This window comes from Orcinus orca, chromosome 19 (genome assembly GCF_937001465.1).
Source record: "Orcinus orca chromosome 19, mOrcOrc1.1, whole genome shotgun sequence".
Taxonomy (NCBI): Eukaryota; Metazoa; Chordata; class Mammalia; order Artiodactyla; family Delphinidae; genus Orcinus; species Orcinus orca.
The window spans coordinates 19,206,585-19,220,706 of NC_064577.1; the positions used below are offsets into that span (position 1 = coordinate 19,206,585).

The following is a 14,122-nucleotide window of genomic DNA, read 5'->3' on the forward strand; positions in this document are numbered from 1 at the left end:
TGCCGGTTCCGTGCCGGGGGAGGGGGAGAGGGGGCTCTGCAGCCACAGGGGCGGGGCTGGAGCGGCTGGCCGGGGGCCCAGCACATAACTCTGGGCCGGCTCAGTCTGGGGCGCAGTCTGGGGCAGCAGACACCCAGCCGCTTGGAGCCCAGCTGGCAGCATGAAGGTACCGGGCTGGGGCGGGGGCCTCAGGGCCACAGGGGACTGAACCCACCCTGCAGAGAGGACCCTTGCCAGGCAGGGGGCTGTGAAGGGATGGGGCTCAGTCCAGGGGAGGTGTGGAGGCAGAAGCGCAGACCAGGGGCTCCTGGCAGGGCTGGTTCGTCTGAGGGGCAAATGCAGAGGGGGCGGGGGCTCTGGGGCTGGGCGGGTGACCCTGTTCTCCTGTCGTCAGGCCCTTCTGGCTCTGCCGCTGCTGCTGCTTCTCTGCACTGGCCCCTGCGTCCCCCAACTCTTGGGGATCCGGGGAGATGGTAAGCTGCCACACTCGCACAGCCCACAGGCTGGGCGAGGGGGCTGTCCTGAGCATCGCAGCTGGGAGTCGGGCCCCAGGGCTGAGCCTGTAAGAGGGGGCAGGTGGGCCAGACGGTACGCGCCCCCAGCTCGGGGAGGGAGGTGAAGGGGGGGCCGGGGGGGCGGAAGTGGCTGGTGTGCCTCAGGCCCCTTCTCCTCACCCCGCCCCCAGCTCTGGAGAGGTCATGCCTACAGCAGCCCCTGGACTGCGACGACATCTACGCCCAGGGCTACCAGGCGGACGGCGTGTACCTCATCTACCCCTCGGGCCCCAGCGTGCCTGTGCCCGTCTTCTGTGACATGACCACCGAGGGTGGAAAGTGGACGGTGAGTGGAGGGGGTGGGCACGGAGGCCAAGCCGCACGGCTGTGAGCCTGCGACTTCGTCTCTAAAGCAGGGACGATACAGCACAGTTTGTGCGCCTCTGCACCACAGACTCCTAGATGCTTAAGGTAGGTTAGTGCCTGTAATCCTCACAATAATCCCGGGAGCAAGGTTACAAATGAGGAACCAAAACCCAGAGAGGTGCAGTAACTTGCCCAAGGGCACACAGCCGGCGCCGGACTCAACCCCAGGCGCCTCAATTCTAGAACGCCCCCTTCACCGCTTCCTGCTCTCGGCAGCCGCTCCCCGAGGGGCCTGGTGCCGGCACGCGCCTCACCTCGGCCCCCAGCGTGGTCCTCGCCCGGGTGAGGCCCCAGCCCCCCGGCCCCTCGAGCGTCCAGGCCCATCCTCTCTGCTCCAGGTTTTCCAGAAGAGATTCAACGGCTCAGTGAGCTTCTTCCGGGGCTGGAACGACTACAAGCTGGGCTTTGGCCGCGCCGATGGGGAGTACTGGCTGGGTAAGGCGGGGCCCGGCAGGCTGGGGGCCCCCAGAGCCAGGTCCCCGCTGACCGGCACGCCCCCCGCCCCCTCCCAGGGCTGCAGAACCTGCACCTCCTGACACTGAAGCAGAAGTATGAGCTGCGGGTGGACCTGGAGGACTTCGAGAACAACACGGCCTTCGCCAAGTACGCCGAATTCTCCATCTCGCCCAACGCAGTCAGCGCCGAGGAGGACGGCTACAGCCTCCACGTGGCGGGCTTCGAGGACGGCGGGGCAGGTACCCACTCCCGCCAGCCGCGGAGGGGCTGGGGGGAGGCCGGGCTGCCCCGCGCCCAGGCGGCCCCGCGGGCTGCGGACGCACAGCTACCCAGCGTCTGGCTCGGGAGAGGCCCCGTCCCCAGGCTGCCCCTCCCCTCCGCCAGGCGACTCCCTGTCCTACCACAGCGGCCAGAAGTTCTCCACCTTCGACCGGGACCAGGACCTCTTCGTGCAGAACTGCGCGGCCCTCTCGTCGGGCGCCTTCTGGTTCCGCAGCTGCCACTTCGCCAACCTCAACGGCTTCTACCTCGGCGGCTCCCACCTCTCCTACGCCAACGGCATCAACTGGGCCCAGTGGAAGGGCTTCTACTACTCCCTCAAGCGCACCGAGATGAAGATCCGCCGGGCCTGAGGCGCCGGCCCCGCCTCGCGGCCCCGCCCCCCGCCCTGCCGCCCCGCCCCAGCCCCGCCCCAGCCCCGCCCCGCTGCCCTCAGCGCCCGCGTCTCCCGGGGGCCCTGTGGCTCCAGCCCAACCGCTCCCCTCACACCCACGACGCCCAGCTCTCGCCCGGGCCTCCGCTCCCCTCCACCCGGCTACACGTCGGCGGCCTCCCAGACCTCCGGAAGGCACCGCCACCCGGCCTGGACTCGGACACCGTCCGGAAGGCTGCGGGCCGGTGTCCCACCTTAACCGGCTTCCCGACTGCGGCCTCCACCAGGGCTCCGCGCCGGGAGACCGGAGGCGCAGTCCGACCCACTCCCGGCACACGCCAGGCCACCTGCGTGTGGCCGCCACCGCCACGCCCTAGCAGTACCGCCAGCCAGCAGAGAACCTCCCATCCTTCACCTCCCTCCCAGCGGCGAGCACCACGGGCCCCCAGCCCCGTCTCACTCTCACGCTCAGCTTCCCCCGCCTGCCCGTCCCAGGCACCCAAAGCTCGACACCCAAACCGTATCTCACCCCAGCTACCGCAAGCCACACTAGAACAGCCACAGCCAAGGTAGGCACAGATTGTGAGGTCCCCCCACCCGCCCCGGGGGGAGTCTGGCCATGCGAGGTGGCAGAGGGCAACCTGTGTGGGGCTGGGAGCAAGTGGGGAGTGGAGGTCTTAATAAACCTCAGGACCTGAATGAGCTGGCCTTGGCTGTTATGCACGCAGATGCGTTTGCTTGGCCCCCAAGCTCTGGTTCCCCCACTGACAGCACCCTGCCCTTAACTCCAGAAACACGCCCTGGAGACAGGCACTAAAGGGAACCTTATATTTCACAGGCTTCGTTTTGATGGCAAAAAAAATTGTGTAATAATAATAATGTAATAATAATAATAAAAAAAATACAATACTGAAAAGTATCGCTCGGAGGGGTAGGGGTTGCCCCTCCTGCCGTGGCTCGTGCTGGCTCAGGTGGCCGCTTAAGGCCGCAGGGTGGGTCTGAGATGAACCTGCAGAATAATCCGAGCTGAGCTTCCCCTGTCAGGCCCGGGGCTCCAGCCCTCGGGAACGGTCCTGCGGATCTTGGAGCTGGGTCTGCCCCTGGCAGCAAGGCACAGACTGCGGGCCTCAGGGCTCCTGGAGGTCAGGCAGGTCAGCCAGCAGCATGGGGGAGTCCATCTGGATCTCACGCTGCAGGGACTCGATGTCAGCAGGGTTTATGCCGTGGCCCTCGAGCCAGTCGGCGAGCAGGGAGGCTGAGAGCGAGGCTGAGTCGGCCTGGCTGAGGGCGGCAAGGGGGAGAGTGGGGTGAGGGGCTCCTCCTGTGCTGGGAGCCCCTAGCCATAGCCCATTCTGGAGTCCCAGCCCAGCTCTTACCCGTCCTGTGGCCCGTCAGCCACGCCCATGTCGAAAGACTGGTTTAGGAATTCCTCCAGGTCAAAGCCAACGCCATAGCCCGCTCCACTGCCCTTTGGGGTGCCGGAGAACACGGGGGGCAAGGGGTCCTCCACCTGCAGGGGATGATGGCAGCTTACAACGCGGGAACCACCCAGCGCCAACTGAGGTCTGCAGGGCGCCCCACCCCGACACTGCCCTCAAGTGGGCCTGGACACCTGTGGTGACAGCCCCAGCCTCAACAAACACTGAGTGCGGGCTGGGGTCTCCAACGACCGGCTCATCAGCGCTACGCTCCTTCTGCGAGCGAGCAGGCAGGCTAGGAGAGCTCGAGCCCGGTCTGCCGCTCCGCTCCACGGGACCAGGACACACAACAGCCTCTCCTGCACCCAGCGACCTCCCAAGGCCACCTCCCCTGGATTCAGATCCAGGCATCCCCACGGCCAGGCCTCTCCCCTCACCTGCGACTTGGACAGCTGCTGGGTCACCAGGGTGACGTCGGGTGATTCGGAGGTGGAGGGCTGAGGGGCCCCCCCGGGGTCTGGAGGGGGTGGGCCAGAGGGGAAGTAAGGCAGAACGCTCGGGGCGCTGGCGCCAGGCAGCCCAGGGGGGGCCCCCAGCGGCTGGGGGGCCAGGAGGCCGGAGGAGGCGGTGGTCTGGGGTGGAGCAGCCGCAGGCCCAGCGGGCAGGCAGGCAGGCTGTGGCGGGGGGGCCGCAGGCGGGCTGCGGGGCCGGGCGGGGGGCGGCGTGGGCGCAGGGGCCGGGGGCCGGGCCATGCGAGTCCAGCGCTCCAGCAGGCTGCGGTCGTTGTCGCTGAGCACGAGGCCAGCCAGGGGGTCGGCGGAGGGGCCCCCGGAGGCCCCGGCGCCCCGCTCCTTGCGCTCCCGCTCCTGCCGCCGCTTCTCCCGCTCCTTGGCCCGCTCCTGCCGTCGCCGCCGCTTCTCCTCCCGCTCCCGCTGGCGCTCCTGGGCTGTCACCGGCTTCCGAGGCTCGGGAGCTTCCAGGGGGGCGCTGGGGCCATCTGCGGAGAAGACGGGAGGGTGACGGTAAGAGCCTGTCCAGGCCTGGGGCCCCTCTGCCTCTCGCTCCCCAGCCAGCCGCGGCCTCTGCCAGGCACCTCGGAGCCGGCTCCGCAAGGACTTGAGCAGGGCGGCCTTGAGGGCAGCCTTGGTGTTGTCTGAGATGGCTCCCTCCCTCTTTGGAGGGGCTGGTTCACTGGCCGGCGGGGGCGGCTGCAGGGTCAGATCGATGGTGTCGGGCGCAGGGCCAGGGCACGGCAGTGGGGCCGGCGGAGGGGACTCCATGGCACAATCCCCACTGGGAGCCCAGGGACTGGGCATCTCAACATCGGGGCAGCCGGGCTCACTGGCCACAGGCTGTAGGGAAGGCTGGAAGCGGATCTGCTGGCGGATGCCCTCGCGCCGTGCGTGGAAGTCTTCGATCTCGGCCACGATAGCCTCCTTAATGCGTTCCCGTGTGAGGGCTTCGCGGTCAAAGGCAAAGTCAAAGGGCGGGGCGCAGTCAGGCTCGTCATCGGGGTCGTGGTACTTGGCCAGGAAGGGGTGGCGAAGGGCGGCAGCTGCTGAGATGCGGGCACTGGGCTCAAAACGCAGCATGCGCCCCAGCAGGGAGAGGGCCTGGCGGTCGGCACCCGGGTACACCGTCTCCCAGGGCACAGGCTGGCGTGGCGGCAGGCTCTGGATGTAGGCCCGCACCCTCTCAGCCCCAACGGCCTGAATCACGGCCGGCGACGGGGTACCCAGCACCATCATGATGAGCTGCAGCTGGTGCACATAGTTTTTGCCTGGGAAGAGCTGGCGGCGGGCCAGCATCTCCCCAAAGATGCAGCCCACGGACCACAGGTCGATAGCCTGCGTGTACTCGTGCAGCGAGAGCATGAGTTCGGGGGCACGGTACCAGCGCGTGGCCACATACTCGGTCATGAAGTACTGGTGCTCGGCGGGCGAGGTGCACAAGCCTCGGGCCATGCCAAAGTCCCCGATCTTGAGCTCGCAGTTCTCGTTCACCAGCAGGTTGGAGGGCTTGAGGTCGCGATGGATGACCTGAGCCGAGTGCATGTACTTGAGGCCCCGCAGCAGCTGGTACAGGAAGTAGCGCACATGCTCCAGCGTCAACGGCTGTGAGGAGTGGATGATCTGGTGCAGGTCACTCTCCATCAGGTCCAGAACCACATAGCTGAGGGGCAGGGGAGACAGGCAGGGGCTGTCTTGCCCACCCTCCAGCCCCAGCCTCACCACGCCCTCCCGCTCCAGACAGCTCATGGCCTTACTCTCAGACTCTGCAGGGGCCACCCACTGGGTATGAAAATTCTAGATTCTCTACAACTCTTCCATTAACTTAAGTGAAGTGAAATCGCTTTTCCCTCCAGATCTAGTTTCACCATCAGAGCAAAGGTCGGGTTGGACTAAACCAGGCTGGCCAACATGTTTTATTCGGGAGCCCTCTCCATTGTTTGGTAGTGGCTGCTTGAAAGACTACGATGAAAACTGTAAAGTCGTCTCCATTTTCTGTAGGACAGTGTTCTGTGATTGACTAGTGATGTCTGCTACAGGAATAAAAAGGTACAGATATAGAATGACCGTCCTACGTTTGCCAAGCTACATTCTGAGGTCCTATAAAACTGATACTTCTGCATTCTTCTTGAGGAATCACATGTATCCCTGGCAAAGCCCTAAGGGAGCACTGATCCTAGAATCGCAGGAATTTTCCCAGCCTGCCCTACATTAGGTTCAGCTACCCTTCTAGAACTTCAGCAATATGGCCCCAGCGTTTAGAAAAGGTCCCTGCTCGGTCTCCCTCTTCCATCCCCGCTCCTTACACAGATTTGAACTCGCCATAGGGCACAGTGGGCCTCAGGATGTCCTTGATGGCAATGATGTTGTCGTGCTTGAAGTGTTTGAGGATCTTCAGCTCCCTGAGGGTCCGCTTGGCATTGGTCACCACATCAAAAGCGTTAGGGATCTTCTTAATGGCCACCTGCTGACCTGGGGAACAGGGGAAAAGCAGATGCCACAAGGTACCCTGGTTAGCTGCAGAGTAGCACAAGGCCCCTTTCAATACCTCCCTTTACGGACGCAAGTGACAACAGCTACCACTTACAGGGTACCTACTTTGTGCCAGGCTCTGTGCTAAGCATAGTACATACGTTATCAGATTTTCCCTTCACCTCCTTCCTGAGGCGGGTACTCATAGCTCAAAGTTAGAGATATGGAGACCTGGACTCAGTAGCTTGCTGGGCATTGCACAGCTAGTTAGTGGTAGACTCTAGACTCTCACACCTGTGCTCACTCTACCTCCCTACACTCTGCATCTCAGACCTCATCCATCCCACCACCAACCCCGAGCGCCAGTCTCTGGCTCCAGAACACACTCTGGAGAACCTCCATTCGGGTCTAACGCGGACTGTCACCTAAGGAGGAAGTAGGCTGATGCGCTGGCAAAGCCACCAGAGTTTCAGAGACCCGAGCCCAATACAGAGGCCGGCCCCCAGAGGCACCCAACCCATGCTTGCTGACTTGACCCAGAATTCACATCCCAGCGTCCCCTATGGCTGCTTGGGACGGGGCGGGTCTCAGCCCCCGGGAACCGGTTTCCACACGTGCGAGCAAGGCCGGGCGGGTCGCTCACCGGTGAGGCGGCGGCGCGCGGAGGACACCACCCCATAGGCCCCGTTGCCGATGGTCTCGATGATCTCGTACTCGTCCCCCACGTCGAAGGTCACGTCGAAGGAGCGCGCCTTCAGCAGGGCCAGGTTCTTGGCCGCCACGGAGGCGGCGGGGCCGGTGGGTTCCGCCTTCCCCGGCCCGGGGGGCTCTCCGGAGCCATCCTCGCCGTCGTCCTCCTTCAGGGGCTCAGCCATGGCGTCTGCGTGGGGACGCGGGCGAGCAGGGGCCCGGCCCCGGACTCAGGGGGCCCCCCGGAGCCTCCAGGCCCGCAGGCCGAGCGGCGCACGCACCCCGTGTCCCGCACCCGCGGGAGCCCGGAGCTCAGGCCCGCGCGGGACGCGGGGTCGGCGGTGGGGGAGGCGCAGCGAGGCGCGGTCCAGGAAGAAAGCGAGGGGCGGGGCGCCCGCTCTCCTCGGTCAGCACTCGGCGGATGGCGCTTCACCCCGATGCCGCCCAGGCCCTCGGAGGTCCCGGCTCCCCGGCTCCCCGGCGTCGCCGGCTTTCAGTCCCCGGGTCGGGGTGATGGGTGGGACCCGAAGACCCACTCGCTCACTGGGTCGGGCCGCCGCCACCACCACCACCACCACCACCTCAGCAGCGCGCGGTCTCCCGTCCCGCCCCCCAAGACCACGCCTCCGCAGGCTCTGGCCAATCCGTGGACGGTCTCCGCGGAGGTGCCCACCCCTTCCACTTGCTGCGTCCAATCAGCCCCCACCGGCCAAGGAAGCCGCGCCTCCACCCGCGCCCGCGCCGCTGTCCAGTCCCCCAGCGGGAGCCGCCCAACCCGCGCTCGGCTTTCGCAGCGGCTCTGCGGCCTGGTGCCCTCCTCGAACGCATGCGCGCTGGCAGCCCCGGGCGCCGCGAGACTGGAAAGCACCGCCCCCGCGTGCGCGGGCACGCGCATCCACTCCGATCCGCCAGGTGTCCTCTGGTCAGTTGCTGCTGGTCCTGGGAGCTTGGAGGGTTGAGGTGACTAGATGTTACCTTGGCGGCCGCATCACTCAGTCCCCCTTCTTCAGCCCCCTCTTCCCTTATCAATCCCTATCGCCCCGGGGATTGCGCCCCCCATTTTCCCGATGGGCCCCGGGAGCCCGGCGCTGGGAAAGCGTCGTCCCAGGTAGAAGGTGATCCGTCACATCCAACCACGGAGATCCCGGTTCTCCGGGTTATAGAGCGTCGGCCCGAAGCCTCCACTGACTTCCGGTGGCTGGTCTCCTCTTAGCTTCCGGCGTCGCCGGGCCTCGGCTCGCGGTTTCCCGGTCTCGGGCGTGACGCCTCCGTGGGGCGGCTCCGTCTAGCGACTCCCGCGCCTTGCCTGCGGGGCAGCGGGCGGGGCCGCGGGGTCAACTACGCCCGCTCGCTGGAGGCCGCGTGTCCACCAGTGTCTCGGGAGGAAGCGTCCGGGGTCGGGAGCCCAGGAGTTAGGCCTGAGCGCCTCGGCGAGGGTCCATCCCTTCCGTCCCAACTGGTGGCTGAAGAGTAGATCCAGACCAGAAAGGAATTTTGTTTACATTCCCCACTGTTGTGGTTGTTTTATTTTTTACTAAAACATACATAAAGTTCCACATAAGTGTATCAATCAGTTTTCACAAACCTAACACCTCAGCGTATAGAATTCAAATGGAGAAAACCAAAAATACAGAACGTTGCCAGCCCTTCAGAAGCCCCTTCTCTTTTCTTGTGGTGACAGTTTCTTTCTGTTAACTCTTCCATACTTTGTGGGGGGGTTTGCACTGAAATTTAAGAGGTTCACTAGGACCCATACATTAGGATGGAAAAGTAGAGACTGCGTTCTTAAAAACACGACATAAGGAAACACGTCTAGGAGTATAAGGTCAGCCCCAGAACAAATAGATACCTCGTATTTCGACATGGAAAAATCACATGGGCCTCCTGAGTTAGCTGAACTATACATTTGTTTCTGATTTTCCTGACAGCACAGCAAAAAGCCAAATTCTCTCTTACGTGATTAGCCTTGAACACTAATAAACCACATTCATGGGAAGTGGACCTTTTCTGCCCTGAGTTCTGAAAATATTTCCGTGATGGCCTTTCCTTAGGTGACAGTAGACAGCCTTCCCTAACTCTGAAATATGTGCGGGATAAGTTCTGCGGTGCCCGTCAGTGAAAAGAGAGGGCGTAAAGCAGCAGGGCCCATAAATGCGTCTTCTCAGGGAACCTGGTGGCCAGCTCTGTGATGGTCCCATCTGCTGTGGGAATAAAGCATAAAGTAGCAGAAGAGACCCATAAATTGCGAATCCTTTAAATACTTCTCTATAAATATTCCAGCTAGGATCGGTATACAAGTTACAGACATTTCAACTTCCTTGGCAAAAACTCCCTGATTCTCACTGACTTTTGAGATTGATACACAATGAGCTGCTTTACTCCTGCCCCTACTAGGCCCTGACTCCGTCCTGGAATAGTCATCAATCATCTAACATTCTCAGCCTTGCCTTAAGACCTTGCTGCATTTGACACAACTGACTACTTCAAGAAAAAGTTGTTTCATATGGCTCAAAATTCAAATCTTAATTAAAAACTTCAAGTGAAAAATCTTAGTCTCACGCCAGGTGGCCGATTTTATAGTTTTCTACTGGAAGTAAGAAGAAACAATATAAATTCAACACAAGCAAATACTAATACACACTCTTACCCACCTCCCCTTTACTCTACAAAAAGGTAACAAATTCTTTACAATTTTCCTGCAGATCATGCAGTATCAAAAACCAGACGGATCTCTCATTCTTTTTTTGTTATAACAGCGTTTTTGAGATATAATTTACATACCATAAAACATTTACAGTGTACAATTCAGTACATGAATTTAGTTCGTTCACAGAGTTGTGCAACCATCACCACTGCCTAATTTTGGAACATTTTCATCACCCCAAGAAGAAAGCCATTAGTCACTCCTCATTTCCCCTCCCCAGCCCCTGGCAACCACTAATCTGTGTGGAGTTGCCTATTGTGGACGTTTCAGATCAATGGAATTATACACCGTGTGACCTTTTGTGCCTGACTTCCTTCACTCAGCATAATGTTTTCCAGGTTCATCCTTGTGGCATGTGTCAGAACTTCATTCTTTCTTAAGGCTGAATATATTACACTGTATAGATAGACCACATTTTGTTTATCCCATCATCAGCTGATGGACATTTAGGTTGTTTCTAGTTGCGGAGCACAGGCTCCGGATGCACAGGCTCAGCGGCCATGGCTCACAGGCCCAGCCGCTCCGTGGCATGTGGGATCCTCCCGGACCAGGGCACGAACCCATGTCCCCTGCATCGGCAGGCGGACTCTCAACCACTGCGCCACCAGGGAAGCCCAACTTTTAAAAACTTTTTGAGGAGCTGCCAGACTGTTTACTTCAGTGGCTGCACCACTTTACAATCTCACCAGTATATCTGAGGGTTCCAATTTCTCCACATCCTCACCAACACTTGTTATTTTCCTTTTTTTTTCTGTTTTAAATTGTAGTCATCCTGGTGGGTGTGAAGTTGTCTGTCATTGTGGCTTTGATCTGCATTACTCTCGTGACTAATGATGTTGAGCATCTTTTCATGTGCTTATCGACCATGTTTCTTCTTTGGGGAAATGTCTGTTCAGTTCCTTTTCTGTTTTGAATTGTGTGATTTGCCTTTTTATTGTGGAGTTGCAGAGTTCTTTACATAGTCTGGATATAAGTTCCTTATTAGACGTATGATTTACATATTTATTCCCATTCTGTGGGTTGTCTTATCAGTTTCTTGGTGGTATCATTTGAAACACAAAAGTTTTTAATTGCAATTAACTCTGATTTATCTATTTTGCCTTTTGTCACTTATGCTTTTGATGTCATGCCTAAGAAACCATCTCATTCTTTTTATTTTTAAAGTTTTTTATTTTTACTTATTTATTTTTTTGGTGGTCACATCGTGCAGCTTGCGGTATCTTAGTTCTTGGACCCCGGACCAAACCCGGGCCCTCAGCAGTGAAAGCGCGGAGACCTAACCACTGGACCGCTAGGAAATTCCCATCTCATTCTTTTTTACAGCTGCATAGTACCACTTTTCAGATATAATCTATTTAACCAAGACCTATAGGTGGACACTTTTTGCTATTGCAAACGATGTAGTGCTAAAGTATCCTGAACACATCGTTTCGTGCGCTGTGAGTCCAAGCCACCCAGAAGTGGGCGTGTGCCAAGTTGAAGAGCGCTGCACTCGTGACTTTAACGGTGTCAAATCCCTGTCCTTACAGATTATACCACTTTAGGCTCCCACCAGCAGTGTGAGAGGAGGAGTCACACGGTGCTTTTTAAAAGCTTGGAGTTGTTTGCCTATGTTGACAATGGGAGACGTCCCCTAAAAATCCCGGTTTCTGGTTTCTTTTGGAAAGCTGGAAGATCTGTCAGCGTCAAAGCTGCATTTCCACAAAGCGTTAGTGGACTGTAACAGAGCGGTAGCCTCGCCATTGAAATGGGAGCTCTCCTGCTCACCGGTCCCCACCACTCCCCGACTGCGTCCCCAGCACAGGCCGACTGTCACATGCCATTCATCACATGCTTGTACCAGCGTAGAAACACCTTAGTAAAAGCAGGGAAATGAAAGAGGCCCAGGGGACATGTCTCCAAAAGAAGGGGGAGGGGGAGGGCAGGGGAGGGCAGGGGGAGGAGGGGGAGGGGAGGCCAGGGGGAGGAGGGGGAGAAGCAGCAACTAAGCTGTGGGAATGAAGAGGGTCTCCTGACACAGACCACTGCTCAGCCCTCCGGGCCGTGCCTCCTGCCTGGCCACATGCACGTCCAAGTTCACGATTTAGGCCACTGGGAGCCTCCGAAGAGGTTTGAGTAGAACGCCCTTCAGAATTGCCTTCCTGAGAAATATTTCTGGCAAATGGTGTGGAAGGCATGCTTGAGAAAAGGCTGGAGAAAAGGCGATTATTATGCCAGCCCTGACGGGGCTCTGGACCAAGCAGTGGCAGTGGATCCCTGAAGACGGATGTGGAGGGAGGTGAGAGCAGGAAGCGTGGGTTGTGTCAGAGCTTCTGTGGAGACAATGGGGGTGTCACCAAGATCCGGACACCTGAGCTGCGTGGTGGATGCGGGTGAGGCCGTTCAGCTACATCCAAGCACCGGGTGAGCCCCGTCTCTGATCCCAGCCCTGGAGGCCCTCCTGGGCTGCAGAGCCTTAACCCTCGTCATGTTGGGGGTATCGAGGAGCCCCGGATGGCGCACTCCTTCCAACAACCTCCAGGGACCCCCCCCCTTTGTCGATAGTCTCAGCAAAGGTTCGGGGTGGCCTCTCATTGGACAGGCTAGTGGGGGGCGTGGGAGGAAGCATGCTGATTGGCCAGACCTGAGTCACCTGTCCACCTCTGGAAGGGCGAGCGGCCGAGAGCCATTTTCCCAAAGGAAACCTGGGCTTTAAGGAGGGACGGATGGCTGCCAGTAGGAATGAGATGTGCCCCACACATCTGCACCCCTCTGCCGCTAGAGGAAGTGCAGGGGAAGTCTGAGGAGCAGAGAGCAGGGTCTCTGTCCGGGAAGCTGCTATTCCGACATGACTGCCTCCCCTCCAACCCCAAAGGCCCTTAGTTTCCAGAAGACACACTTTGGGATCAGGAACAGCTGAGTTTGAATCCTGCTCTGCCACGTCGCAGCCAGGGCATTCTTTACTGTGTATTTCTGTGTCGTAACCAGGGACACGTGGTCCCCGCCCCCCTCTCACCAGGGAGACCAACCCTCGGCCGGCAGTGTCTGCCCCTGTGGCCGGCGCTGAGGAGGGGAGGCTCAGGCCCCGGGGGTGAGGAGAGGACGCCTGCTCAGGCGGGGAAGTCACGGAGGGACATCCAGGTTGGGACCAGCCAGGTGAGAGGACCAGGAGGAGGGGGAGGGGAGGGTTAAGCAGAGGGAGCAGCAGGTGCAGAGGGCAGGTGTGAGTGAGCTCGGCGCACGTCTAGGGACACAGAGACCCGCGTGGAGGGGGCAGGGGGAGGGACACACAGAGACGGGCTGGAGAGGTGGGCAGACGACCACCGTGCAGGACCCCCGGGGCCCTGACCTCAGTGTCCCTGTCTGCAAAGTGGGGATGTTCAGACCTCCCTGGTTGGGCTGTTTTCTGGGTTTGAGAAATGACAGCCCAGCCAGGAGAGTCCCAGGCATGGGCCTGGCCCTCTGGAGGTGCTGGACCAGCCGTGGTCACTCAGGCGGACACCCCCAGGCCCAGGGGCATTCGAGCCGTGTCTTGGGTGTGTAAACAGTTCTACCCTCACCCTCTTCCAGAGGGAGTCACTGGCCCTGTTAACAGCTGAGAAATGGGTTCAGCAGGGGAGGGGGTGAGTGACCTAGGGCCACGTGCAGGGTGGGTGTGTGCAGGGAGGGGACTGCCTCCACCCCCGGGGTTCCCGGTACCCAGCTGCACTCTCCCCGCGCAGACACGCCTCTATGGCTAAGGCCGCCAGCCGTGAGTCACCCAGTGGGTGGCTGGGGCCCCCAGGGGGAAGCCCGCGAAGCTCACGCCCCGTCTGCAGAGGCCAAGGCAGCGGCACCAGGACCCACTGGTCAGCCTGCGGCCCCTCCCCCCTTCGCCTTCCCCACTTTCCTTAGCTGGCCCTCCTGCCCCTGCTCCTAGCAGAGAGGGTGGCTGCGGGCCCTGTGGACAGAACGCACTCCCTGAGAAGGGGGCCAGCTTAATGGATGAACCTGCAAAGGACGCTGCCTGCTCTCAGTGGGGCCCTCAGCACCAGTGGGACAGGGTGGTGAGGGGAGTCTGGGGGCCAGAACTCCTTCCGTGAGCCTGCAGGACCCACCACAGAGGTAATGACTGAGTTAAGAGCCCCTCGGCCGGTGACTTCAGAAAGCCTCAGTCTCCCCTTCTGCGTAGTGAGGGTTGTGATTAAAAGAACATGAAGAGCTGGTCTAAACTACAGCTGGTTCCCGGCCTGCTGTTAACCACGTAAACGGCAGAGGCTGGGGGCAGGCAGGACTCTGGGCAGGCTGGAGGGAGGGCCCCCAGTCGGGGGACAGGGCAAGCC

At 60.2% G+C, this 14,122-nt stretch overlaps 2 protein-coding genes across 4 annotated transcripts; one reads left to right on the forward strand and one right to left on the reverse strand.

Moving 5' to 3' along the window:
• Positions 1–45: 45 nt before the first annotated feature.
• On the forward strand, positions 46–2,730 carry MFAP4 (microfibril associated protein 4). Of its 2 annotated transcripts, XM_012532038.3 has the most exons (6): positions 46–166; positions 395–473; positions 686–840; positions 1,259–1,355; positions 1,433–1,615; positions 1,761–2,730. In XM_012532038.3, exons 1-6 carry the CDS (start codon positions 161–163, stop codon positions 2,006–2,008), a joined length of 768 nt encoding a protein of 255 aa, XP_012387492.1. In that variant the 5' UTR covers positions 46–160; the 3' UTR covers positions 2,009–2,730. The 2 variants fall into 2 exon arrangements, with proteins under 2 accessions (XP_012387492.1, XP_033278653.1); XM_033422762.2 differs by lacking the exons at positions 46–166; positions 395–473; positions 686–840 and having other exon boundaries at positions 879–1,355.
• Positions 2,731–2,842: 112 nt separating this feature from the next.
• Positions 2,843–8,470, reverse strand: MAPK7 (mitogen-activated protein kinase 7). Of its 2 annotated transcripts, none has more exons than XM_004266802.3 (6): positions 7,071–8,470; positions 6,262–6,427; positions 4,540–5,618; positions 3,884–4,443; positions 3,405–3,538; positions 2,843–3,309 (listed from the first exon to the last, which is right to left on the reverse strand). In XM_004266802.3, exons 1-6 carry the CDS (start codon positions 7,300–7,302, stop codon positions 3,156–3,158), a joined length of 2,325 nt encoding a protein of 774 aa, XP_004266850.1. In that variant the 5' UTR covers positions 7,303–8,470; the 3' UTR covers positions 2,843–3,155. The 2 variants fall into 2 exon arrangements, with proteins under 2 accessions (XP_004266850.1, XP_033278627.1); XM_033422736.2 differs by having other exon boundaries at positions 6,262–6,422; positions 7,071–7,242.
• Between the last annotated feature and the right edge of the window lie 5,652 nt (positions 8,471–14,122).

Bases quoted from the DNA above. Each gene is read 5' to 3' on its own strand.
- MFAP4 (XM_033422762.2), top strand. From the start codon at position 1,016: ATGAGGAACCAAAACCCAGAGAGGTGCAGTAACTTGCCCAAGGGCACA. The intron at 1,356-1,432 runs GTAAGGCGGGGC...GCCCCCTCCCAG, and splicing joins CGATGGGGAGTACTGGCTGG to GGCTGCAGAACCTGCACCTC. The intron at 1,616-1,760 runs GTACCCACTCCC...CCCCTCCGCCAG, and splicing joins CTTCGAGGACGGCGGGGCAG to GCGACTCCCTGTCCTACCAC.
- MAPK7 (XM_004266802.3), bottom strand. From the start codon at position 7,302: ATGGCTGAGCCCCTGAAGGAGGACGACGGCGAGGATGGCTCCGGAGAG. The intron at 4,444-4,539 runs GTGCCTGGCAGA...TCTTCTCCGCAG, and splicing joins CTTGCGGAGCCGGCTCCGAG to ATGGCCCCAGCGCCCCCCTG. The intron at 3,310-3,404 runs GTAAGAGCTGGG...TGCCGCCCTCAG, and splicing joins GCTGACGGGCCACAGGACGG to CCAGGCCGACTCAGCCTCGC.